We start from the raw sequence: 25527 nt of genomic DNA on the forward strand, positions 1-25527 counted from the left end.
ACTCAGGGGAGCTGTGAGCAAGGCTTCGCTCGCACTCAGACTTGTTTATCTGGGATTTGTCTTTTTTGGTTTGTTACTTGTTAAGCTTATACACCAAAGGAGAAAGATACTGCCCGCTTCTACCCTAGGGCTTAGATCAGACATGTAGGATGAAGTCCCATTCACTGGAAGAGCGTCAAAACTTCACTCAACTAAGTGAGAGGCAAAAGCCATAAAATACATCAATGAAAGTAATGATCCCAGTTCACTATGTGTTTGCCCTTTTGTTGGTGTTTTTAAGCACACCTCCAACTGATTGTTTTCCAAGTTGTGAGAAACTCGTATATCTTGCCAGACTGAGGAGTAAGTGCTCACTTCATCTTAGGAGTTAATCTTAGAACAGGCACTCCCCATGAACTCAAGCACAGGATATATAAAGGTGAAGCTGGCAGGCAACACTGCTGCTGCACTGGAAGTTCTGTACCTCTCTGAATTATTTTAAGTACAATGATCATTACTCAGCTTTGTTTCATTTTGAATAATTTACCTTCTAGCCTAGACCAAACCTGTCTCGCATTGCTTACATGAGTATCTGCACAAGAATATCAAACTGGGTTTTTAGCGTTAGGAGCCAGTAAATCCCAAATCTCCTACTGCAATACCGTAGTGAGAAACTAGAGTTCAAACAACAAATTGGGAGAGTTAACTAGTAGACAGGCAAATATTTAGCCACAAGTGTTTCAGTAAAATATTGTTTTGTTATGCTAGTTTCAAGTATTTTATTGTTGTCTTCATCATACCAAATAACAGGATTTGTAAATGCTTAGGAAATAGGAATATTGTCCTGATTCTCTTTCCACTGAAGCCAGAGGTGATTTTACCACTGGCTTAGAAGAACAGAAGCCCTCTGTTTGTGAGGCCAAGCCTAGCAATACACTTTCATGATGCATCCTGAAAAGACTTGGAGCAAAAAGACTAGAATAGAATCTACAGTAGTGTGAAAAAAACTTTTTTTGCACAATATACCCCAGTTCTTTTTCTTTGCTGGTCCTCAGAAGTAGAGGCTAGGGCTTTGGTGTCTTTCCTAAAGTACTCAAGTGATAAAGAGGAAATCTCTTATTTAGTTTGTTTGATTGCCTTGAGCTGTGGCAGGACAGCAAACTCAACTCAATTCTGAGCTGTAAGGATGAACGGATTTCCCCAGATATTCTGGAAGAGCCTCAAAATACAACTCTGACATTGTCTATGCATTAGGATTTGCATCCTCTCTGCAAATCAGTCTGCTTGGTTCTAATATTATGCTGGCCCTCACAGTATGCGAGTCATTTGTCAAAATATATGAAGCAAAGCAAATAAACTTTCTTGGGTTTATCTCCATCATCTTCCCACAGATTGTGATGGGACTTTTCTGTATTGCTGTAGAGTCAAGTTTCTATAATAGAACTATAGTAGAATATAGTAGAAATTCCAAGTAATTCTCATCTTTTAGCAAACCAGGGTTCTTTTACAGGAGCAAATCTGGTAAACCAAGAATGTGATTTTTGCATCCTGGAAAAGCCATGACGAGAAGGTATTTTAAATGGCGCAAGTAGCGTGGCCATGTTGTCACATTACCTAAGGGTTCCATGTCAGTCTGCTACATGGTACTGTGAGAGGCAGACTCTGAAGAGAAGGCTTAGTTAAAAATCTACAGATGGTATTATGGAGGCTGCTAAGCAAGTGCAGCCAGAAGCTGCAAAGAAAGTAGAAGCACGCTGTGGCATCAGTCCAGGAGACCAGGGGTGTATCAAGCAAATATCTTGGCTACTTTGGCATCTTGCCTATTCCACATAGGTTTTTATTGTTCTGAGTTTGGAAACTGCAAATTTATCAGTCTGAAAGTGTGTCATACTACAGAAATAGAATTAAACCTGTTACATGAGTCTTTCCCATTCACCCAGAAATTAAGCTGTATGTTTAAGAGCCAGAAAGCTAACTTTGTCTGCTTTTCTGTTGTACTTAATTCCACTAAAAAGAGCACTAGAAAAAGAGCAGATCGGGTGTTGCTACATTAGCATCTAATATTAGCCCCACTACATGAGGAATTACTGGGAGGTATCCAGCAATAGTCTGAGTTGTGCCAATGGAAAGTCAAGAGTTGAAGTATGTACGTATCTTTCATAGCTGTCAGTCTTCTGCATAGCAAACTGTTTATCTCTGGGCCAAAGCTGTAACCGCTTCAAAATAGCGTTATGGAACTATGTTTTACGTAATGATAACTTTTGGAAAATGTTTTTCTGTAAACCTGTACAACTTAACTAGCATACATTGTTCATGCATTCTTTCCTACAAACACTGCTGAGAAGAAATGTGCCATAATTAAGTACTTGATCTGGACTGCAATTACAATATGGTGTGTTGTTTATTTCAATAACACTTCAAAGGCCAAACAAGCACCTCACAGAACAAGACAAATACAGCATGTTCAAATAATTTTCACTATGCTTTAATCCGTATCAATAAATATTCCTGTATTCTGTCTTCATTTGGCAGGATATGCCATCTACATATTCTCAGACTAACAGTGTGTGAAAAGCATTTACAGGTTCAGGTGTTGGGGTGTTTAATACTGTGGGCCTAATTTGCTGCTGTGCTTTTTATGTTTTAAGGTCATGTAACTCCACTGAAATATTTGGCATGGAGAGGAAGGTTCTTAACCTCACTGATTTACATCTTCCTGATGATAAAATTAGTTCTCTTACAGCTGCACATGCTGCTGATTTGCTTTAGCTAAGACAGCAGTTTGTTACAGCTGTTTTGTTGTACAATTGGCACACAACCACATGCAGCCTAGCTCAGCTGAAATTAGTAAAACTGTCTTGTGTAATATAACAGCAAAATAGCGCTAACAAACTGCTATTGCACGTAGGACAAGATCAACGTTTTGCCTAGCTGTTTGAAAGGCAACTTTATTATCAGGAAAACATAACAGAATTAAACTCATCCCCTCCCTCTACTCTCCAGCATAACTCTCCTCTAGGCTTGTTTTTTCGGCACTGCCATGAAACAATGCTTACTCCCCAGGGATGAGCTTTGGCTGGTGCAGAGAGGCTGTGATGTCAGGCATTAACTGCAGCTCATCTGCAGTGATTCAGTCCACTCTCTTCCGCTGGGGTTAATCACTTAAAAGTGTGGGTTTTTTGTTTTGTTTTTTCTTTTTCTTCTTCCACTGCTCTCCAGTTTTTATCCTCCCAGTTGCCATTTAATGTACAAAACAGATGTGCATTCGGGGTTTTGCTATCAGTCTTCTAGCAACTGAGGTTGTTGATTCTTACTTAGGAAAGTAATTCTACCCAAAAAATTGTCTAGGCAATGTGCTTAGTTCTTAAACAGTTAAGAACGGTCACAGTAAAATGACAGTGCAAATCTACAGCAAACTGCTGTGCTTCCTAATGCCTTAGTATTAAAATCTCATCCCAAATTACTTTTTCCCTGTTTTACAAGTAGCTCTTAAAGAATAAACAGTCTCAAAGCCGCCTCTCTCCTACAGGGCTGAGCGCTGACATGCAGTTTTCTGATTTCTGATTAGCTTAGAATTTGTATTTCATGCTACTATCTCATAAATTTTAAAAATTAAGTTTAAGTTGAAGTGATCCTAAAAGCCTAGGGCATGTCTGAATTTGAGAACAGGAAGGAAGAATTAGTTCTCAAAAGGCCAGAAGTAATCTGCAGCCATGGCTGGTGACACTTAGAATAAGGCTAGAACTGCAGTTTAGCCACAATGTTGTTAGGAGATTGCTGCAGTTGTTAAATTAGTGCCTCGTTTTATCATTACATGTTGAGCGGTGGTACACATTTTGACACATAATTTTAATAATAGCTTGTAAGTGTCAGTGATAATGTAATGTCTTTAACAATGAGCCTAAAGATTATCCAGAAGAGAGCATGTTATGCCCTGTTAAAACACAGCTAATCTGCATAAAACTTATGACAAGCCAGACCTTTTCAGTGTTTAACTGAAACTGGCTGAATATTCATTTTTAAGGCACTGTCCAAGTTGGTTTGGTCACAGATGACTATTTAAAGCTCATTCCAAAACTGGCAAATACACCATGGAAATAACACAAGAATGAGAAGAAAACAACAACAAACCACCCTCCATAAAAACAACAAAAAATTGCCTCTAGCCAAATCCCTCCATGACTAGTGTCGGCAATAATGGGTCCGATTCTATCAAAATACAGGATGACATTTATTTCAAGTACTTACTGGCCACTTTTATATAGGATTGGTGCAGGGCAGAGCAAAAACTTTGGTTCCACCTTTTTTGGTTTTTCATCTGAAAAACAAATCACACGAGCTTAATAAATTGTGCTTCTTAGATGAGAAGATGTGTGAACAAGCTATAATGTCCCTTCCCTTTTCACAGCATGCTGGTTATTAGTTTGACAATGTCCTGCACTTGCAAACAAGAAAAGCCTCTTGTCAGGAAAAAAAGTTGTTTTCATTTTTGTTTGTTAAAGCCATATCTTGTCAAGGGAACGTAAAAGCCCACAGTTATGTAATACGAGCTCACATTACATTGATTACTTAAATTTATGCATTTCAGCTCATGCTCTCTGAGAGCGATGTTTTCCTAGAATCAAGGTCTTTCTAAGAAGACTGAGAACATTATTAGAGAATTCCTGATATTTGCAAGATGGAGGTTTGTTTCTAATTAAGTGCATTTCCATGCATTGCATTCAGTGGCCATTATATCAGTTGTGATTGTGGGGTTTATTGCTCCAGTGTCTGTCACACTTTAGGGTCTCTAAATACTTCTAAATCTCAGCTGCTTGTAAAGCAACTATTTGTAAATCAATGTGTCCAGCAGAGTGCTCCTTTTCTGCAACTGTGAAAAGGAGAGAAGGCCAAAGAAGCCTCTCCTCCTCCTCATTTGGTGACAGAATATAGCAGTAGCCTTTCCTGTAACTTACATATGAATACTCCTCCAGAAGGAGACGAAGAGAGTCAAACAGGAATACCACTGTCTGCACTCAGTATTTGTTGAAGGGAGCTGTTTTACCTTGTGTGTATGGCAAGCTGGGAAGGATTCTGCTCCTATGGGCAGAATCATCTTCTGAACTTCCCCAGGATAGTACTGTTAATTCCTGTACTGGAGCTGCCCTTGCAAGCATAGACTATTTCCTGACTGGGGGGGTGGATAAATGGTCTGCAAGATAAACTTGGAGATGACTCCACTCTGCATTTAGGGGGAAAAGCAGATATTCAAATAGTTCAGGAGCAGCTGAGGGAGGAGCTGTAAGCATAAATGAACTTTTCCTTTCTTATGTGCTATAATCTGCACCAACTGCTTGGCCTAGATTTGGGGCTAGTTGTGAGGTGGGGAAGAGGGATTAGCACATTGCCATATGTTTTTGTCTTAATGGTATGTTTCATAGATTATTTTCTATCCCACAGCTACATTTGGCAGGTTTCCTTTCTAGCATTTGGTAATGGTTCTTTATAAATGCAGAAAGAGAAACATGCCAAATCTATTTTTTTAAAACAAGAAGAACCAACAAAATGACTGTTTGCTCTGAGGCTGATCTTAAAAGTGGAGCCCAGGTTATTTGCAAGGGGAACTATAATATGTACATCTTCATGCCTGTGTCCTCCTCGTTCATGCTCCAAAATGGTGAGGATCCACTGATAGCAGGTTGGTTTTTCACACAAAAGAATGCAACCACATGAGGAAGATGTTCCTCTTCTTAGGGCTATTTCCTTCTCCCTCCTGCTGGGAGAGCCCTTCCTACCTTTTTGTCCATCCTAGATCTACTTTTCTCCTCTAGGTCTCCTCTGAAACAAAACTGCTTGGCATAGAGCACAGAGCTGTAGAAAATGAGCTAGCACATCAGGGAAGGGTCACATAAAATTTCCCTGCTTACTCCCTAAACATGTGATGTAGGCCGTTGCTGGAGACAAGAACCTGGGTGGGTTGGGAAAGGCCTTTGGCAAGACCTCATAAAGCAGACTGTGTCGTTATGCTGCAACATATAATAAATACATCAATATGCTATTCCCCTCCCTTCTTGTGCTTTAGAACACCCTTTCCTGAAGCCAAGAAAAGAAAAAGCAGCTCAGAGATGTAGATGGAAATTATCACACCAGATGCTTGCAAGAATTTGGGGGCTTTGCCTTGTCCAGGCATAGTTATTTCTAAAAAGGCAAAGCAGATGTAAAAAATTCTTCATACATACTCTGTACTGGTATAAACGGCCATGGAATCAAGGAATAGTAAAAAAACAGAAGACACTTTAGAAGGTCATTTAAAGAGGGAAACACACTTGAGATGTTCTTCAGCGACGTTCACCTAAGCTGCTGTTAAAAGGCTTTCTAGGTAACCTATTCCAGGCCTTACGTATTTTTATAGTGAGAATCGTTCTCCTAATATCTAATATGGATCTCTTGCAGAATTTTAAGCCTATTACCTCTTGTTCTCTTCCCAATGGGTCTGGAGAGCCTAGTGCCTTATCTTAATCCCGAAAGCAGACCATATTAACATTGTTAACATTCACCACCTTTTTCTGTAAATGTGATGAACCTAATCTTTTAGTCTTTCCTCTTAGTTTGTGCGCTCTGGACCTCTGCCCACCCTTGCCAGCTTCCTCTGGACTCTGCATGGTGAGTTCATCCTCCCACCTGCAACATGCAGCAGCACATCAGAATCCAAGTACCTAGGGACTACTGTTGGCAGCACAGCCAGCCCCTAATTTTAGCAGCACCGCAATCTACCAGTCATCAAGTACTGTAAACGGATTTGGTGTATAAAGGTAGCATTGCTGCTAAGTATGCCAAAACTGTTAGTACGGTAACAACTGTCACCAGGACAGAGGAGGTTTAAATTTATGAGGTTTATGGAAAATGGCTGAGCCTTCCCTTAATTCTCATATTCCGTAGGTCCTTATCTCCACAGTACCTTACTGTCCTCCATCAGAAGATTTTTGAACGCTACAAACATAACCGTATTGATGCAAGCCTCAAAACACTCCTGTGAAGAAGGTAAGGGCTATTATGTTCATTTTACAGGTGGACAAACTGGAGTTTAGAGACGTGGACTGCTCATGGTAAGCAGCAAGTTGGGAACAAGGCAGGACTAGAATTGAAAAATTCAGATGACTTAAAAACCAGCCCCCTAAATTCAAATTTAAATTCTGATTATCCTGAAGTCATGTTTCTGAGGTTACAACTACTTCTCCAAGTAAGGAAGGTACACCAGGATAATAAATATACAACGGTAATAATTACTTCGCCAGACTGCAAATTCTAGCTCTATAAAGCTAATTTATGCAAAAAGTGCAAACAAGCATGCTAGTTTAATATAGGAAACAAAGATGGACACTTTTAATTGAAACTGAAAGGAAATTTATACAAGTAGCACTTATTTACACAAGTTGCCTTTGTCCACAGCAACTGTGCTACTTTGTTGTTCTTTCAAGCCCTTGTAGGAGATCCTTAACCGGCAGGAGAGATTGGCAACACATTCAAAATATGTATTATAGCCAGAATAAGGAATAAAAAGTACTGGAAACATATTCAATAGGGTAGGAATTTAAGACAAGCTAATACAAAAATCAGACATTAGACAGGAAAAAAAAAACCAGTTTTTTCTATATGTCCACTTTTGGTCATTTTCCAGTATGGCTTGCTTGTAAGGGATAGTGCTTAAAGCAAAAAGTTGGATGTAAATCCACTAGCTGTCCACTTGGGCTTCTGAATATCAAAAAAAGGTGGAGGTTCCCACTAATGGCAATTTCTCCACTGTCCTCACCCTTGTGTCAACTCAGGGAACATGAAAATGAAATTCTCTGTCAGGAAACTCATTTAATCAGGTATCTGACTTTGAAGAAAAAAAAAAGTTTGCATTCTCTCTCTACCAGTGTTACACTTTTCCACTCTAGCTTCTGCAGTCTTCCACTAGGACAAACTTCCCAACAACATGGATGCTATTTTAAGGATTGTAATATGCGGCTAAGAGTGAGCACTAATAAAAAAAAAAAAACACTGGACAGTAGAATTTTTTTTCTCTAGGAGACAGATAAAACTACAAGGAAAGTTTCATTTTGTCTGAAACTAAATTCTTCTCTATGGGTGAAAACTCAGGGAACTGGAGTCCAGCTAGGGATCTGGACACAGTGAGACCTCCTCCTGGAGAGGGATGCTGTTTGAGACATGGGGCTGATGAACAAGCTCAACATGCAAAGACAAAATAGTACCAATTGCTCTGACTTGGCCTTTTTCTGTCCATACTACAGTAGAAGCCCCAAGAAGTGGACTCCATGTTGGGGGTGGGGGGGCATCCACAGTTCGCAAAGTCCCTGAAATCAACAGCCCAAAGGCTACGCATCTGCTATACTGCACAGGATGGGCAGAGATGCTCCAAGATACCAAGGTAAGTGCATGTTGGAAAGACTGCCTTTGGGAATGAAGATGAGGGCCCCTGCCTTTGCCCATGTCTTCTTACAGTAAGGGGACGCTTGGTTAGTGCACTCTGTGGTTATGCTTTTTCATAGGCAAACATCTGCTCATTTTAAGGTAAACAAGTAGACTGTTATCACCAGCTTATTTCACACAGCCAGCTGGGCAGCCAAACGCCAGTCACAGTTTACAGCTAATGGGCACCAGCAGCAAATTCAAACCACTGTGCAAGATGCAAAAGCGTTCACATCGCATTACTAATCCTCAGAGCTTTTGTATTTCTCTTTTTCTTCCATGCTTTTCTCTTTAGATTTTAATTAAATGAGGCAACAAGAAGCAGGGGGGGAAGCACTTATTAGGAAATGTAAAGGCAGATTGTCTCAAATTTCAATACTTACGAATGGTAGTTCCATTCACTTGATAGGTACAAGTAATACCATCGAGTCTCCTGGCAAGGGTTAAGCCACTTCCTCTGAGAACAACTTGGAACTCCTCTGGAGAGAAAAACAAACAACCCCCCACCAAATTACCAGTCTTTAGTACTTTGTACTAAGGACTAAATTCAGACAAGGAGAATTTCAATGTAGCCATCAGCAGCTCAAACACAACAAAGTTATGCTTCAAACATTGTGAAGATGCCTTTCTAATGTGCCTCTTGGTACCTCCCTCTTCAGTTCGATCACCAAAGGAAAAATAAAGAATCGTTCCCCAATCTTTATCATTCAGGGTAGCCCTATTAGAAGGGAGTTTATTCTGACCAGCAAAAGGAGCTGAGCAAGTGAAGTCCTTGGGTCTCAGCTGAACAAGTAGGAAACAGTTTCTCAGTGAACACTCTCATAAATAAGGACTCTGGGTCTCATATAAGAAGACTCTCCAGACTTGTATCAAGTTCGCTTAAAACTCCAGATACAAAGTCTTTCTGCTCAGTATTGTTTCTCCGGAAGCTGCGTAAGGGCCACACTATTATTTGTGAGTGAAAAGAGTTTGTTTATAAAGCCACTAGCTTCATTGAAACGATCCATGTCTTTACAGAAACATCAAAATAAGTGGATTTTGCAGCTACCTTATTTTGATTGGTTTCAAAGTATGTATGGATTGTGAAATTCTAGAGAGAAGACAAGCACTTGTACTTCTGTGCAGTTCTGCTTAAGAAATATAGTAACGCAGCACAAAAATGCAGATCTCTGCTTTCAGGATCATGCTAAAACAAGTCAAAAGCTTTACTTCTGACACTACACAGATTCAGGACACTACAAAAACTATTATGAATTTATATGTATGTACGTTATCAGGATTCCCAAAACTCAGCTCAATGGCATTATATAAAATTGTATGCGAGTATCACAGAGTACGTATCATAGCTTTGAAAGCAAGGACAGCAACTTTTTTTAGTCTTTCCAATCTCTTTGTGAAGGAAAATAGCATGTTACAACTTCAGTTTGCTTTGATCGTTTCCTAACCTCTCATCAGTTGGGAGTCCACTGTTAGAGGGAATTAGACTTTGTAGCCTCATTCACAAAACACAACAAATACCGGATAAGCAAGCAGTCTCGGAACAAGCTTTAACCTTTGAAAAAAGTATGCATGCCAGTGAGAAGCTAGAAAGTTTACCTTCTAGGAGGGAGGGAATTGTTCTAAAAAGGTTTCTGTAAGTTTGAATGCACATTTCTCTCTTAGGCAAAAGAACACAAGGCAAAAAACAGGTAGTGCAACTAATGCGACTGTGGTAGGCAAGCATGTCTCTCAAACTTTTATACGTACTAGCAACTATAAAAGGAGGCACAGGAAGAAGGCTTCTCCAAGGAACAAGATGAGTAAACGGAGAAGGATCTGATCTTTCTTAAAAATTCCCTCAGGATTTTTAAAGACTTTTTTTTCTTTCTAGATGACCGGTAGAGTGTTCTTGTTTGAGTAGAATGTGGAAATCAAACTGTCCAATAATTAAGTATTATTTTTCCAATTCTAAAAGCTTACCTCCCACACAGACACTGGATGGTTCCAAATATAAAATCTCAGTGCATGATTGCTTCAAAACCTATTACAAAGAAGGAAACAAATAAATAGGTTTCAGAATGCTGTTTCAGTGGGGAATGTTATTTTAAAACAAATGCTCCTACCCAGAGGATGCACATGCGCATCTACTGATTTCATGTGCATGTGGGCGACTTCGTAGGACACTGTCTTGATCGTGTAAAACTTCTGCACACCTGCATGATCAAATTTTCTACGGGTTCATAAGACTTGAACTAGTTTATTAAACCTGGGCCACTCTTCAAAACAATACTCATGTCTGGTTTTGGCCTTGGAATTTCTGTCTAGTTCCCTAACCTAATTTTCCATGGAACTCAATCTTAATGTTTCAGCCAAAAGTTAGTCACAAGGAGCCGGATCCAAAATCCAATCAAGCTAAAGGGAGTCTTCCAACAGCCTCTGGGTCAGGCCAAGTGCAGGTTATTCCAAGTGCTGGCATTCTGCCCTATGTAAAGAAGAGCAGGAATGCATTGCGCTCTTGAGCGTACGGAAACTGTGCTGTGCGGGTTTTTTTTTTTTTTTTCCTTCTGCTATACCAGTCTGCCTGCTTTGCTACTCTAACCAGTCAGACAATGTTCTTCCCAAAGGCAGGAACAAAATGATATTCCTACAAATTACTTGGAAATACAGGGAATGGAACATGAGGGAAAGGAAAAACTAGGCACCTTAGAATGATTTGTACATGTACAAAAGGCCGCAGACCCTAGCCCTGATTTCAGCCAAGTCAAATTTTCCCATTTGCAAATACATTATGCGATCAGGTTATCCTGATCACTTAGGCAGAGCCATAAGTAGCACCAAGGTCTTGACTGCTGAGGACCACTTCACCATTTTCTATGGTGCTTTGCAGAAGGAATGAATAAACTATGTCTGGCCACCTTCATTGCAACTGTTGCTGCAATCATGAGCCCACACTCTCCTCCCACTGGTAGGATTCCCCACCCTATACTAGGGCCCCATCTCCTGCTTGCTATTGCTGTCCAGGAAGGAGCTGTTATCATCATGTTAATCCCCTTCTGTACAAGCAGGTAACAGGACTTCTGCTAACTGAGGGCAGAAGAAGTCACCTGAAACTTGTACAATCAAACTCACATAAACCATCCGCAGCTACGCTTCCTTCTACTCTCAAATGATAATGTGTGATTTTTTTCAATGGTTTTTAATGACCTCTTTCACTCAGAAAACTTTCATATTGTAGATGCATAGCTTTGCCCCTACTGAGTGGTATATTCTTTAGCAGGCATTCACATATAACGCCCCGTAAAATCATTCAAGGTCCATGTAATCATGTGCATAGTAGAATGCCCTGTTGCTGTTGCCCCTCTACGGCCATTTGTTAACTGTGCCTGTTCCTGAGATGGCCTAGGTATGAGTAAATGTAAATCCTTCTTACTCTTATCTCCTTTTTCCTTCCTGTGGAGGCTGTTTTTATTACTCTATCCTGTTTGCTGGTTCTTTTGCTATATATCCACACCAGTGCAAACAATACCATATCTGTCACTGCACATATTCAAAAAACTTGCCAGACACTGAGAAAGTAATGACTGCCTGTCTCATTTTAATGCTTTCCATATCACCTGCCTCTCCACAAAGTTTTGGGCACAGATTCTCTGTAGTGCTTTCAATACCGATTTATAAGCATTAAGTTGTATCTAAAAATCTAAGAGGTTTCTTGGGCACATATATTTTGGATGCCATGCAGCAGTGGAGATCTTTGGAAAGAATGTAGTTTGCTGAAGTTCAGTGGAACTCAACCAGTTTATATTAGCTGAAGAGTTCATCTCCTGTTTCCAAAAAAGGACTTGGCTTTTGATTCCTATTTCAGTGTAAGGAGAACTGTAACTTAGTTTATTTTAGAAATGAAATAATAAAATAATAGGTAAACTAAAGACAGAATAAAGCAGATGATTCTTACTTTACTGTAAAAACACTGTTCTGTTTTTCTCTGAAGACACTGAGTATCATGAACAGTCAAATTTAAGTCAATGAGACTGCAGCCTTGCTTTAAAATGAAGTATAGGTCTCACAGTTGGCAGGATCAAGGCCGACTGGAATTCATTCATTTTTTACATCAGAGTAGCACTAGACTCACCGGAAGCAGTTTTCCAAAACCTCTCCTATCCCCATTTGTCCACTGTCTGCTAAATTAGGGCCATATTATGAGTTTGTGGGAAGAAAAAAAAAGCAGACATATTTAACTTCTCTTCTTTGAAAGCAGTATTTTTCTTACTCAGCCATATTTGATAGTACTTTTCTGCCATTATGCTTCCAGATCCAATACAAAACAGGAACTTAGCCTATTTGGACATGCTTAATTCCCTTTGTATTTAAGAATGAACTGCAAAAACAGCACAACTCCAAATGAAATAAAATATGGTTTAGAATAAGCGGTCAAAATTCATGAATAAAAGTGAATTTTAATACAGAGTTCAGGAAACACTGATTTCCCCCATAGCACCATAGATTTTACATGGCTACACGAAGATGTGCTGCTTGGGTATGATGACAGAAAGCAGGAAAATATTGTATTTTAATATTGTCCTTAGAAATAATCAACTGCTTTGACAATCATTTTCCATCGTTCCAACTATTGCCATTCTCTGCTTGGCTTGAGAACGCCCTACTCTTCAAAGATCTTAAATCTCTTGGCAAGGGTGAGGGTCTCAGATTGTATCATTTTCAGCAAAACAAAGCTTAAATTGTTTTTAAAATGTATAAGGACACTGAATTTTTTTTTTTTCTAAGACATTCTATCTCTTTTCGCTCTTCAAAACAGTCAGTTGCTGATAGTCTCTACTTTACGGAAAGGATACCGCTATAGAAATCTGCCTTGTCTCTGAAAATCCTTCCCTGCAGCAACAGTCATCAAGTAACCCTAAGAAACAGATATAACAGAAAAACAGAAACACATTATAAAGACTCAAACTGAATCATGCAGAACCAGCCTAAAAGCTGGGCCCTCCTCTTCTCAACACTCCCTCAAAGCAACATTTAAACAATATTCACAACCAAATTTTCCATCACAGAAAACAGGAAAATCAGGAACAGCATTCATGGAAAAAGGCAAGTCTTATTAATCGTACCAGGCCCTACCAGTTTTGTATGGTTTGGCTTACAAGGATAAGGTAACTAGCATTCAGTTGTCACACTGGAAAACTTGAAAATATTCTCAAAGACAGCAATCAGCACTTGTTCTTTCACATGTGGGAGAGGAGAACATATTTTCACATCTTAAAAGGATGTACAGAAACTTGTAGCCTTTCTTTACTCTCTTCTTTCTCTGGCTCACGCTCTTTTCTATCTGTTTTAATCTTCTTTTCTCACTCTTTCCATGCAAGCTGCTCCTTATAAGCTAGCACAGCGCACTCCAATAAAAAGCTCATTTCTCTTCTTCAGGAAGAAGGATATGAAGGCAACTTGGCCATTTTGTATCAAGATCTATGTTGTATTATTAAATAGGCTTTCAAATCTCTAGACAAGGGGCCGTTCCTGTACCAGCCTTTTTTGTAGCCTTCCGGAATGCTCTTTCAACAACAGCTGATTAGGGATTTTGAAAAGCATGTAGTAATTGTCTAACTTTTCTCCTTTTCAAGACAATTGATGTCTTAGCAGAGAGATCAAAGGGAGAAGCACTGGGCTTACATACAGTGTGTGGGAGTTCTCACCTACAGCTGAAACCTAGTACTCTTGCCACCTCTTCTGCTGCCAAAGAGGAGGAATAGGATCAGTCTCAACAACAAACAGCTTTCAACGGTGCTCTCTCATTTTTGCATATTATGGAAGCACATTTGAACCATGAAAACATACAAACCAAAGCACGCGTATGATTTAATCCCCCGCCCCCAGCTTTTCTTTTTAATTTTAAAACTTTGAACCATCTTGCTATGGAAAGCTGGGCTGTAATGTCAGCAATAGTTAAATGAAACTCATAAGATCTGTGACTAAATTCCCTCTTTCCTAGCTCACAACAAGCAAAGAGAAAGCTTTGGCATTGCAAGTTCATTATTTACAAACCTACTGCCCACAAGTAGAGTTCAAATAATTACTATATAAGGCCATCCTTGAATAAGATAGTTAAATACTCTGCTGACATACAATAAATTCAAATAGGACTATAAACTTCCCTAGTATAACAGCATGCAGGGGAGAGATTCAAAGAGCTGATGTCATCTATTTCATTTCCAGAATTCCATGCCAAATATAGGACTCCGTTCTCCCAGGCTTGGAAAGGCTCTCCTTCCAGGCGCTTCCCTTCCAGTGCTAACTCCCCTAGAAACAAACATTTCCCCATAAGCCAGTGTAGAACAGAACTGCAACCTGTTAGCCCGTGTCCTGCCTTCCTCCAGCCTTGGAAATGGAGAACTGTGAAAGACCCACAGAGCCGTTCCTCCAGGTCTGCGAAAGAACCATGCTATGCAGAACTGGTTACCCCAGCTGGAAACACACACTGGCTTATCTATCTCCACAGAGTGGAGAACCTCATGGACATCATCAAAATCACAGGTAGGGGCTTGTCATTTTAACTCTAGTTTGGAAGCATGTGTAGCTGCTGAAAAAAACAGAGAGCAATACTTCTGCTCTTTAGGATGATCAATCTCTTGTCATACTTAAAGAAAATGGGATATTAAGTTCAGGCCTCAAATGTCCTCTTGCTCATCAGCAGCAACAGCAACAAAAACAGCAGATTACTGAGAAACATTCATTCTGTAGTTCCTCATATACAGAGTTTGTGTTACATCACTGCCATATTGCAGCAGCAGACAAACATCTTGGTAAGATCCAAAAAAAAAAAAAAAGACCGTGTTATGCTGTATTTTCTATAAACACTCATTACCAAAGCCACCTCAACAACAAGCAGCATAAACATATCTTACGCTCCGTGCTGCAGACAGCACAGCAAAGCTTTTGAGGGACAGTTAAACACAAAAGAGCCTTTGACGATTTTAGTGAAATCACATCTTACGGCCATTAAGTAAACAGATACTGTGCAGAGAATTTCCATAGCACTTATCAGTAATGCAAGTTAATAATTTCAGAATACTTCAGACAGCAGAGGTTATCAGAATAAAGGCATCTGAGATATCCCATGGGCACTCAAAAGCAAATTCATCCTTGATGTAAACTCACTAATGAACACTGGGACTGAATTTGGCTAAACACGTTCTCCTTTTCTGAAAGGGTCACTTATAAATCAGCTGCTAGGCTGCCCAATTCTGTCTGTCAGCCAGCTATCACATTCCCTAGCTGCACATGGAATTTTAAGCATATGAATGTTTTGTTGAATACAGTGGGATGAGATCTTGGCTTAAAGGCACATGCCTTGCTGGATCAAGGCTTTGATGTCCCACACAGAAAGTCAGATTCAGCTTCCATCCACAATAACCTTGTCGCATCTGGTGTACACATGGCTTTCAGAGGCTTTGTCCTTTCAAGGAGCCTCTGCGTACTCTGCCGTCACTACCAAACCCTGTTTGCTGGTTCATTAATGACACTTTAACGCACAGCAATCAGAACTGGAATGGTTTAGCTTCTCAACCAGCAAACTGGCATTCAGGTTTTCACTTCAAGTTCCATATTTTGTGATTGTCGCTTATCTTCATCTGTTAAGCTATTTCAGAGGCTTACAGGCCACAGACTGTTTTGTGTTCAAGAGCAGTTTAAGCTTCTTCAGGCAAAAACAAGTACACAAGTAAATTTTTACTTAAAATATTTGTAGAAAGTCCAGCCACTATGTAAACCATTCAGTTTGGGACCACTTTTCATCCAATGAATTTCTTTCTGAGCGACCTGGCTGTTGATCAGTGCTTACAATCTGTGGCATGGATTTCTATGTGGTTCCTGCAGGCTCACATAAACTTCAAAACTCACTTCATAAATAAGCGAAGTAGTTCAGAATTTACGTTGTTAATTAAATATTTAATTAAATTAGAGGTGTTTTACTGAAATGTTGTCAGTTTCTGACCTGTAGGTGTCTGAATTGAAAAACAGAATCATGTTTTGTTAAAATTATTTAAGCTGCAAAAACAATACACCTACACAAATAATTACATTAGCATAGAAAAAGCAGATGTCCTTGCAATAAATTACAAAAAAAGGCAGCCAAACAACAAGATGAAATAAGGCTCGTCAGTGCTTATAGGCTTTGCAAACTCCACCTCTTTTATTAATATAGCCTTGTTACAGATCTTGCCCCTGCTTTATGCAAACACGTCTTCATTTAACAAGTTGCCCTCTGCATTTTCCAATATCTCTTTAACTTGCCACAGCTGGAGCCCGGTTCTGCTTTGACTTGCTTTTCACTCTTGCTATTGCCTCTTAAAAGTTCTCAGAATTTAAACAGTAAAATGGTACAGCTTTGTACGTATTTTGACTACCGTATTCCCAGAACATACTGTGGAACAGAGCTGCACCATGCGGTACAGTGTTACACGCAGGCTAAAACAAGAATTTCCCCTTCCAGCACTTCAATGAATTTCATGTTCCAAGAAATTGTGAGAACAATGCACTAGTAAGAAGCCATGAGCAACCTAACTGTACACTGACAATTAACAAAATATGTTAAGGGTCAATGCATTTCACAGCATCATTTGATTTTGCTTAGCCCCAGTATGCAGTACAAAAGGTTTTGGCAGCAATCAGCATCATAAATCATAACTCTCATGGCATCTGTTCCTCCCAGAACTGTATCTGAGTTCAGGATTTGGGCAGGTCATCAGCACAGCTGGATTCTTTATTGAATCACTATATCAATTTTCAAGTCTAGCTACTGTTCTGAAACCATAAAATGATATGGACGTGTGAAGTATTCGCTTCCTGATTAAGAGATAGGTCTAACTGTGAATGACTGGACAAAGAGAGCTTGGACACAGTTTGGTCACATGTGGCACACTGATAATTTTGAACAACAAGGATTTCCAGAATCACTAGTGGCCTTTACTCCCCAGAGTTCTAATTCAAATGTGCCCCTTTGTTTTCGCCGTTGCTCATTGGAAGCCGTTCCCAGATCAGGCTGGCTTGACTCTTTACAGAGGAAGGTAGTGCAGTTCTGTTAGCAAAACTGTATTTACTAAAAAATAACAAATGCATCTAATTTGTTATTTCCAGAACCAATTTTTAAAGATGAAAAAATGTTTAACTGCTAAAAATAACTTTGTTTGCTATACTCATGCATGGTAAGCTATGTGAAAGATACGCTGACAGTGCAATATAATCACCTTCATAGTCCCTGCGCAAAAATATATTTACAACAGGATTAACTCCTGTTCATTGCACTCTGAGCTTGTGAGCCTCGAGCATTGCCTGTTCATACACTGCCCAGCCGGTCACGTGTACACTCACTGCAAAATGTATCCTGCATGGTTCAGAAACATGGCAAAACAGCACAAAAATGCTAATTTACCTGCGAACTAAAACTAGTGTATTTTCTAAGATCTTAACCCCCCCCCCCTTTCTTTCTTCTCTCCCCTCCCAATGTGGAGTCCATCATTTTCTCTAGGGAAGCTATAAACACAACACCTAGTGAGCAAACTACAACTAACTATGAGGAAAGATGATCTGGGAACCATGGCAAACCGCAAACAAAATCAAAACTGGAGAAGCCCTGTTCATAGTTTGACAGGCAGAGAAGATGTGCTTTTCGTAACATGCCACACCAAGCACATCTGTCAGTTAACCGTGACACATCTACATCAGGAAGAGTTGCATTTCCCTCAGTTCCCCCCTCAATCAAGATACAGCAGTAGATAGATGCAAGTCAGCCCACCTACAACCCTTGCAATTGTTACTGCACAACATGGATATTTAGATAAAATGTACAGAAAGGAGGGGGACAGGAGAAGAAAGGAAGATGGCACACACTACAGCTAACTTGCAAACAGCATCTGGAAAGGACCACGATGGTAACAGAGCACTGAAAGCCAGCCTGAGCATTACTAGCTTCAGCTGGAGCAGTGCATGGGGATGAAGCCTCCTTTGCTTGTCAGCTCTAATAGGCAGGTTCTGTTGGTTGTTCCCTGATTAGGGATTGCCTACACCTTTTGTCTCCCACTGAGTGCTCATCAGGGAATGCCACACACCTATGCAACTGGTGCTTGGGCAGCAGCTATGTAAGTGGTAGGCAGGAGAAGAGTCCCCCTGAGTGCAAAGGCAGTAAACAGAGAAGCACCAGTTGTAGCAGCAAGTATAAAAGGTGTGCAGAAATACTGCTCAGGGCAGCATACAATGGCCTAGAGTTATGGAACAACGCTCCTGAGCTAGTTCTTTTTGCTGGTAAGTTAATAGTTTCTTGAGCTTCATCCCAGCTTGGAGCTGTAAAAATCCTCACAAGAGTTCCTAATGAAAACAGTGTTGTACTAGTGTTTGGTTTAGTCATTTCCAGCTAGGTTGGGCTAATGGCCTGTCTGGTTAGAGTGAGTCAAGCCAAACCAATTAAAACTGAGTTCATATGGATACTTACTTCAGTTCCTAAAATGACTTTTGCTTCACTTGTTCTGATTGGCTGAATAAGGGCTGGGCTTACCCCATGTTTCCATGTGTTTGGTGTATTTTGTGGGATTCTTTTTTCCTTTTCTGTGAGTCACTGAAAGTCCCATTGGCAAGCTGGATTTTTCTTTTTTTTTTTTTTTTTTTCTCCCTTTGCTGAACTTAAATTTTCTTTCCACTACTCCTGAGGCAGTAAAAACAAAATGAAACTTAAGCAGGAGGTACTGAAGTGGAGCAATGGTTTCATTTGCTACCTCTTCTTCTGGAGGCTGAAATACTGACTGAACTTAGATCAGTGTTTTTTATATTCAGTTGAGTGAATCCTACAGTATGCAAAATGAGCATAAGTGAAGGCAGGATGGCAGTGAAAAATTCAGGTTTCACTGTACGCAGGTTTCACTACAGATTTCTCTTTTACAGGTTTCTGCTTTCTTAAGCTGAATGGGAGTTGTGCATTCTTACACCATGGTAAAGTTAGGCTTCAAAGATAAAGATCTGGAGTAGGTCACAAGAGTAAATGAATATAAATGGACCCTTTGACCTAACTGATTATATTCCAATAACCTTAATTATGCTCGAAATCTTTAAGTCAGAGGCACTTGCTTCAAGTTTCATAGTGGATCTCGGTCTCTAGACAGGCTAGCTTCTCCTTAAAACAACTAACAGTTAAATCCCTAAACTCAGTTGCTTGCTCCCAAAGTAGAATCTTGCATTCTCTCAGAGAGTGTTTTACAAGGCCTACATTTTCACAGTCTGAATCAAAGACGATAAATAATTAGGATCAATAAGAAATAACTAGATGCATGATGAAATTCTGTCCCATGTCCATGGGACAGCCCTGCATCAGGTGTCTTTACTGTATTAAAGCAAGTCCTAGCATCCCCCACTTTATTTTTCCAGTGCAAATCTGTGAGGAAAGCAATGAGGCAACAGGACCACCTCACACTAGAAGGAAGACTTTAAATCTGAGAACTTGGAATTAAGCAAATGCTTTCATAGGAAAGACAACTTGGATGATGATCTCCAACAAGGCTGTGTCAAAGCAACTGCAGCAGTTATGTACGTAATGGGATCTACTTTTATCGGCTGCCAAACATCTGTACTCTCAACTACCACTTGCTGTCAATTTCAGCCTACTTCCTGACACTGCTTGGTGTTGCCTTACACTAAGAGCAACAGGAAGAAGGGGGGTGGGGGAGGTTGCTATCCTATCCCCTCTCTAAATGAAAAAAATCCATGAGACATATGGTCTTGCATAAAATAACTATCGGAGAGAAGCCTGGTGCAGTGTCAGGTTAGTGAGAATATTCTAATTATACAATGTCTAAGCAGTGCCTCACTTGCAGGCACTGAGTAAACGAAATGTAGATGACAAAACTGTGGGTCCTAAGAGATGTGTACTTTAACAGCATCACAACCTTTACCCCTAAATTACTAAAAACAACCCTAAAGCCATTACTTATCAAGTAATGTAAATAAGGATCAAGATGAACTGTTACTTTCCATAACAAGAAAGAAGTTTTTTGGGCTATTTTTTTTTAATTAGTAAGGAAAATCTGGCTTGGAAAAACTTATCACTAAGGAAACACTGAATAGATTTCAGTTCACAGAATCACAGAATGGTTGAGGTTGGAAGGGACCTCTGGAGATCTAGTCCAACCTCCCTGCTCAAGCAGAGTCCTCTAGAGCATATTGCCCAGGATCGCATCCAGACGGGTTTTGAATATCTCCAGCAAAGGAGACTCCACAACCTCTCTGGGCAACCTGCTGCAGTACTCTGTCACCCTCCCAGGAAAGAAGGTTTTTCCTCAGGTTCAGATGGAACTTCCTGTGGTTCAGTTTCTGCCCATTGCCTCTTGTCCTGTGGCTGGGCACCACGGAGAAGAGGCTGGCCTCATCCTCTTGACACCCTCCCTTCAGACACTTGTACACGTTGATCAGATCACCTCTCAGTCTGCTCTTCTCCAGGCTGAACAGGCCCAGCTCTCGCAGCCTTTCTTCACAGGAGAGATGCTCCAGTTCCCTCATCCTCTTTGTAGCCCTCTGCTGGACTCTCTTCAGTAGCGCCATGTCTCTCTTCTCCTGGGGAGTCCAGAATTGGACACAGTACTCCAGGTGAGGCCTCCCCAGGGCTGAGGAGAGGGGCAGGATCACCTCCCTCCACCTGCTGGCAACACTCTGCCTAATGCACCCTAGGATCCCATTGGCCTTCTTGGCCACAAGGGCACACTGCTGGCTCATGTTTAACTTGTTGTCCACCAGCACTCCCAGGTCCTTCTCTGCAGAGCTACTTTCCAGCAAGTCAACCTCCAGCCTGTCCTGGTGCATGGGGTTCTTCCTCCCTAGGTGCAGGACCTTGCACTTGCCTTTGAATTTCAGGAGGTTCCTCTCTGCCCAGCTCTCCAGCCTGTCCAGCTCCCTCTGAATGGCAGCACAGTCTTCTGGTGCGTTAGCCTCTCCCCCCAGTTTAGTATCATCAGCAAACTTGCTGAGGGTGCACTCTGTCCCTTCCTCCAGGTCATTGATGAATATATTGAACAAGCCTGGACCCAGCACTGACCCCTGGGGGACACCGCTAGCCACAGGCCTCCAACTTGACTCTGCGCCATTCAGCACAACCCTCTGAGCTCGGCCATCCAGCCAGTTCTCAAGCCACCTCACTGTCCACTCATCTAGCCCATGTTTCCTGAGTTTACCTAGGAGGATGTGATGGGAGACAGTGTCAAAAGCCTTGCTGAAGTCCAGGGAGACGACATCCACTGCTCTGCCCTCAGTTGGACTTGTGAATGCTTCATTTTAAGGGTGTTTACAGTATCACTTATGTAACGGAACTGATAGCCATGCAGGGATAGCTGACAAGTCAAATTCAAATCATAAGGCACATGCATGCACAGAAAAATGGAAACCATGTCAGTTATGCTGCTGGCTTATCAAGCTCTTGGTTCTCCAGGAGAACATTATATGGTTTGTAATATGTCAGAGAATGTCAAATTAAGGGCTGTATAACAGTGAAGGGTAGAGCAGAAAGCGTTCTATTCCAGGCCATTGAGTCTCTTTAACAACTACACGCAGTAATTCCCAAAACTATCTACTCAGTCTCAGTCACATGGAAAACATAGCACAACGTTAGTTCTGAACCTTGCACCAAGTGCAGCTTGAACGTTAGACCATCCAAGTGGATTAAAGAAGATGACTGATTTAATCAGAATAATTCTTTTAATGATAACTTGTTGCATTTCTTCTCCTTCCCCCACTGCCTTAAATGTTTAATAGTTTGCTTCCTGGGTTCCCAGTGCACAAACTGAGCATATTTTCTTCCTACAGGAAATGAGCTAATTAAGTTGATGTGTAATTGATAATCAACTGCTTAAGCTAATTTTGCTCTTGAAAAATCTTAATAGCATGCAATCAGTTTACTGACCCTTCTCCCCTCATCCCCAGCTGAGGGATATCATTTAGGGGAGGGGAAAAAAAGGGGAGTAGTCTCAGAGTGCTCTAAGCAAGGTGGACCAGGGAGGAATTTCACCTCTAGTGAGCTGAGTTGGCTGAGGGCAGAAGTACCAGCTACTTCAAAATAATCTAGTCCCTGCTTACTACTGGATAAACAAATTGCTTACAACTTGACCAGTGAGACATGTGGTTTAGACACAAGGGGGTCAGAACACGTTAACAGTATTAACTCAGTTGAAGAGCTATTGTAGGTTTACCACTATGTCTGTCACTGGCACATTAAACCACTGCAGTTGTAAGCTTTCCATGCCTGATATGAAGCCCACTGACCCAGCATGTTGCCTTACAGCAGGTGACAATGGGAGATGTGGATTGACTCTTAGAGCTTAGCAACTCGCCATCGCCCCAACCTAAAAGCCAGCTCGGATCAAGGAAATCCTGTTGACAGCATATCTAGTCCAGATTCACAGATTTATGAAGAAAGGCTGGAGCACGTTTTTGTAAGTGAATGCGATGGATTTTACAAGGCAAAGGGATGAAATTTTTTGTAACCTGAAATAAGTCTTGCCCGCATTCAGCATAACTGTATACCGCTCACTAGACTTGAGTTGTTTTTCCCCCTCTGCCAGAAAACTCACTGCACATGAGACACGTATCTCTCTGTGCCTCTGTATCCCTGCCCATCTTCTGTTGGCCTTGACGTATTAGACTATAAGGCATTCGGGAACAGGCTTGCTCCTTGCTGACAGTGACTAGGCAGGCATTCCAAGCTGTTGTGTGTGCCAGTGCCGCATACATTTTATATAATTGTTCACTTTGGGCCCTACAGATTGGCTTTCATCAATCTGTTTAACTTAATGGCAGGAGTATATTGTTACATGCACAGTAATTGATACGGAAACCATGTAACGGAAGAAAAAATAAAAAACCTCTAGATAGTCAATAGAAACTCTGTTATTCAAGTGACTTTGAATTCTAGAGAGATTTTACTGACTGTTTTTTACAATTAGAGCAGACTTTCCCCCAGTTACCAACAAGTTTTACTGGAAAGAATTTTTACAATTAGGCATTAAGATTTTTATAGCAGTACCTGCTTATGCTACTTTAGCAAAAGAGTCTGTCACTGTGTCTGTTAGGAACCCAGCTTTTAAAGGGCCATGGGTGCATTATGACTTTACTCAATTTTACTGTTCATAGGTAGGCCCATTTTATGGTCTGAAGTAATGCCCCTTCAGCCTCAGAGTTGATGCCCTACAAACAGGAAGGCATCCTCTCCCTCAGGTTGCCCTGTAAATGAGAGGTGGATGTACAAGTAGATACTGAGGAATTTATTCATGTGAAGCAAGGTAACATGCAGCAAGTGGGGCTACTAATTTCAGTGCAGGCCCTACCACAGAAAGTGCTTACTGTGACAAAAGAATTACCAATATTTGTGTTGTTCCATCCTTCCAACAGTCATTCCCTCCAGTTGTCCTGCTCTCTTCTCCATCATAGTTAAACTGTTTGCCAGCATCCTCCCAATTTTTGTTAATACCATTTCAGTTATGAGATCTGCAGAGCTGAACGTAGTAGTCAAGGTACAGGTGCAGGGGGGCTGTCTACAGACAATTACTAACTCGTTCTACTGTTTCTATGTCTCCACACAACCACTGAACTCCAAGATCTGTGTTTGTTATTTTAGTGTCTATCTTAACTACGAATTTGCAATTTTTTTTAACCAAGTTACATATTTATGCTAAGGATTGCTTTTTTTCCTAGATGGACTTGGCTGGCTTGGAGACAATGTGGCTTCAGAAGAAAAATTGTTCTAGGTGATGCAACTGCTGAGTTTATATGGCAGGATTTTTTTTTTTTTCCATTTTTAAGGGTAGTTTTTCCTCATAAAATGCCCTGTTCTAAACAGAGTCCACACAAAATGAACATGCAAAACCAAAGATAAACATATATATTTCTAATCCCTCTCAGGTATGATTCATAGAAATTTTTAAATAACATAAGGTAAAACAGTTCCAGATAAAAATTTTTTTGAACTAACTACTTCCTTTTAAGTTGTGCAAGTATCATGTTCCTGTAGTCTTATCTAGCAAGTTTTTTGGGGTTTTGTAAGTACAAAATGTATTTTAACTTCCTGTATTATGCGCTGTCAACTCACTTTAGTATAAAAATGGGTTTAAGTCTACTTACGGCTGTCACATACTCTAATAATACTACTGAAGGGAGCTCCATTAATGTAACTTTTAAAGGCACAAGCCTTGTCCAATTCTGCCCGCAGAGACAACGAAGCAACTTTCACTCACAGATCAGTAGGATTTGTGTTTGCTTAAGTGAAAAGGGAAGCAGGGATCTCTTACTGTTTTTGCTTGTATGTGCCACATTCTGAAGAGCAATTTAGACTTGCTGATCTGTGCAAAATACATGCACAGAAATATGCCACACAAGTAGGCAAAACATGAAAAAACTGCAGGAAAAATTGGAAATGTTATACTGATTTACAGTTTGGAGTGTTATGGGAACATTAGTGAAACTTCAGCCTTATGAAAGAAATGGTCCCAGGCAAATCAAACTGACCTCAAATACTGCTGGTTGCTTTTTTTTCCTGCTGCTGTTCAAACAGGATAACAATCTTCTAAAGAGAGAGAGTGACAGCAGGGATAACATGCACAACAGAAGCAGGGAAGGGTGATCCTACAAAGTACTATCCCTGCGCTCCAAGAGACATTCATATGTAATCAATCAGTTAGGAGTAACAGTGTTCAAAACTGCAACATTTCCTACTTTTGTGAATACAAACACCCCCTGCTTTCCTCATTGCGAGCGAGTCCAATGCTGCTTTTGCATTACAGAAAAGACTTCACCTGATGCCTGAGATATTTACAAACTTTCTCCAGGTTCATTCCCACAGTCTGTAGCTGTCTTGTGGAAACTGATCCTTTAGCTCAAACTGAGACTTTTAACGTTTCCCCATTTACTAAGTACAAAGTCTCCATAGTGCTTGTCCTGATGAATGTGCTGGTTCAGGACCATATGTAGCTAAATGCAAGTGAAGCACGCATGTTAGCTAGCCTTCTTGAAACGGTGTGGGTCCTGATCCTGCTAATGCTCTCTGAAAGATCCTTGCCACCCTTGCATCTGAATGTAGACAAGTGCAGC

General features: G+C 40.6%; 1 protein-coding gene across 2 annotated transcripts in view; it reads right to left on the reverse strand.

The window, feature by feature from the left end:
• ANTXR2 (ANTXR cell adhesion molecule 2) overlaps nt 1-25527 on the reverse strand; it is a 123106-nt gene that overhangs the window by 81058 nt on the left and 16521 nt on the right. For both annotated transcript variants that reach the window (XM_068941322.1, XM_068941323.1), the window contains exons 8-10: nt 10390-10450; nt 8814-8909; nt 4228-4297 (exon numbers count right to left, since the gene is read on the reverse strand). In XM_068941322.1, the coding sequence (XP_068797423.1) occupies nt 4228-4297; nt 8814-8909; nt 10390-10450 (227 nt within the window). The remainder of the gene's footprint in view (nt 1-4227; nt 4298-8813; nt 8910-10389; nt 10451-25527) is intronic.

This window comes from Struthio camelus, chromosome 4, assembly GCF_040807025.1.
Source record: "Struthio camelus isolate bStrCam1 chromosome 4, bStrCam1.hap1, whole genome shotgun sequence".
Classification (NCBI taxonomy): Eukaryota; Metazoa; Chordata; class Aves; order Struthioniformes; family Struthionidae; genus Struthio; species Struthio camelus.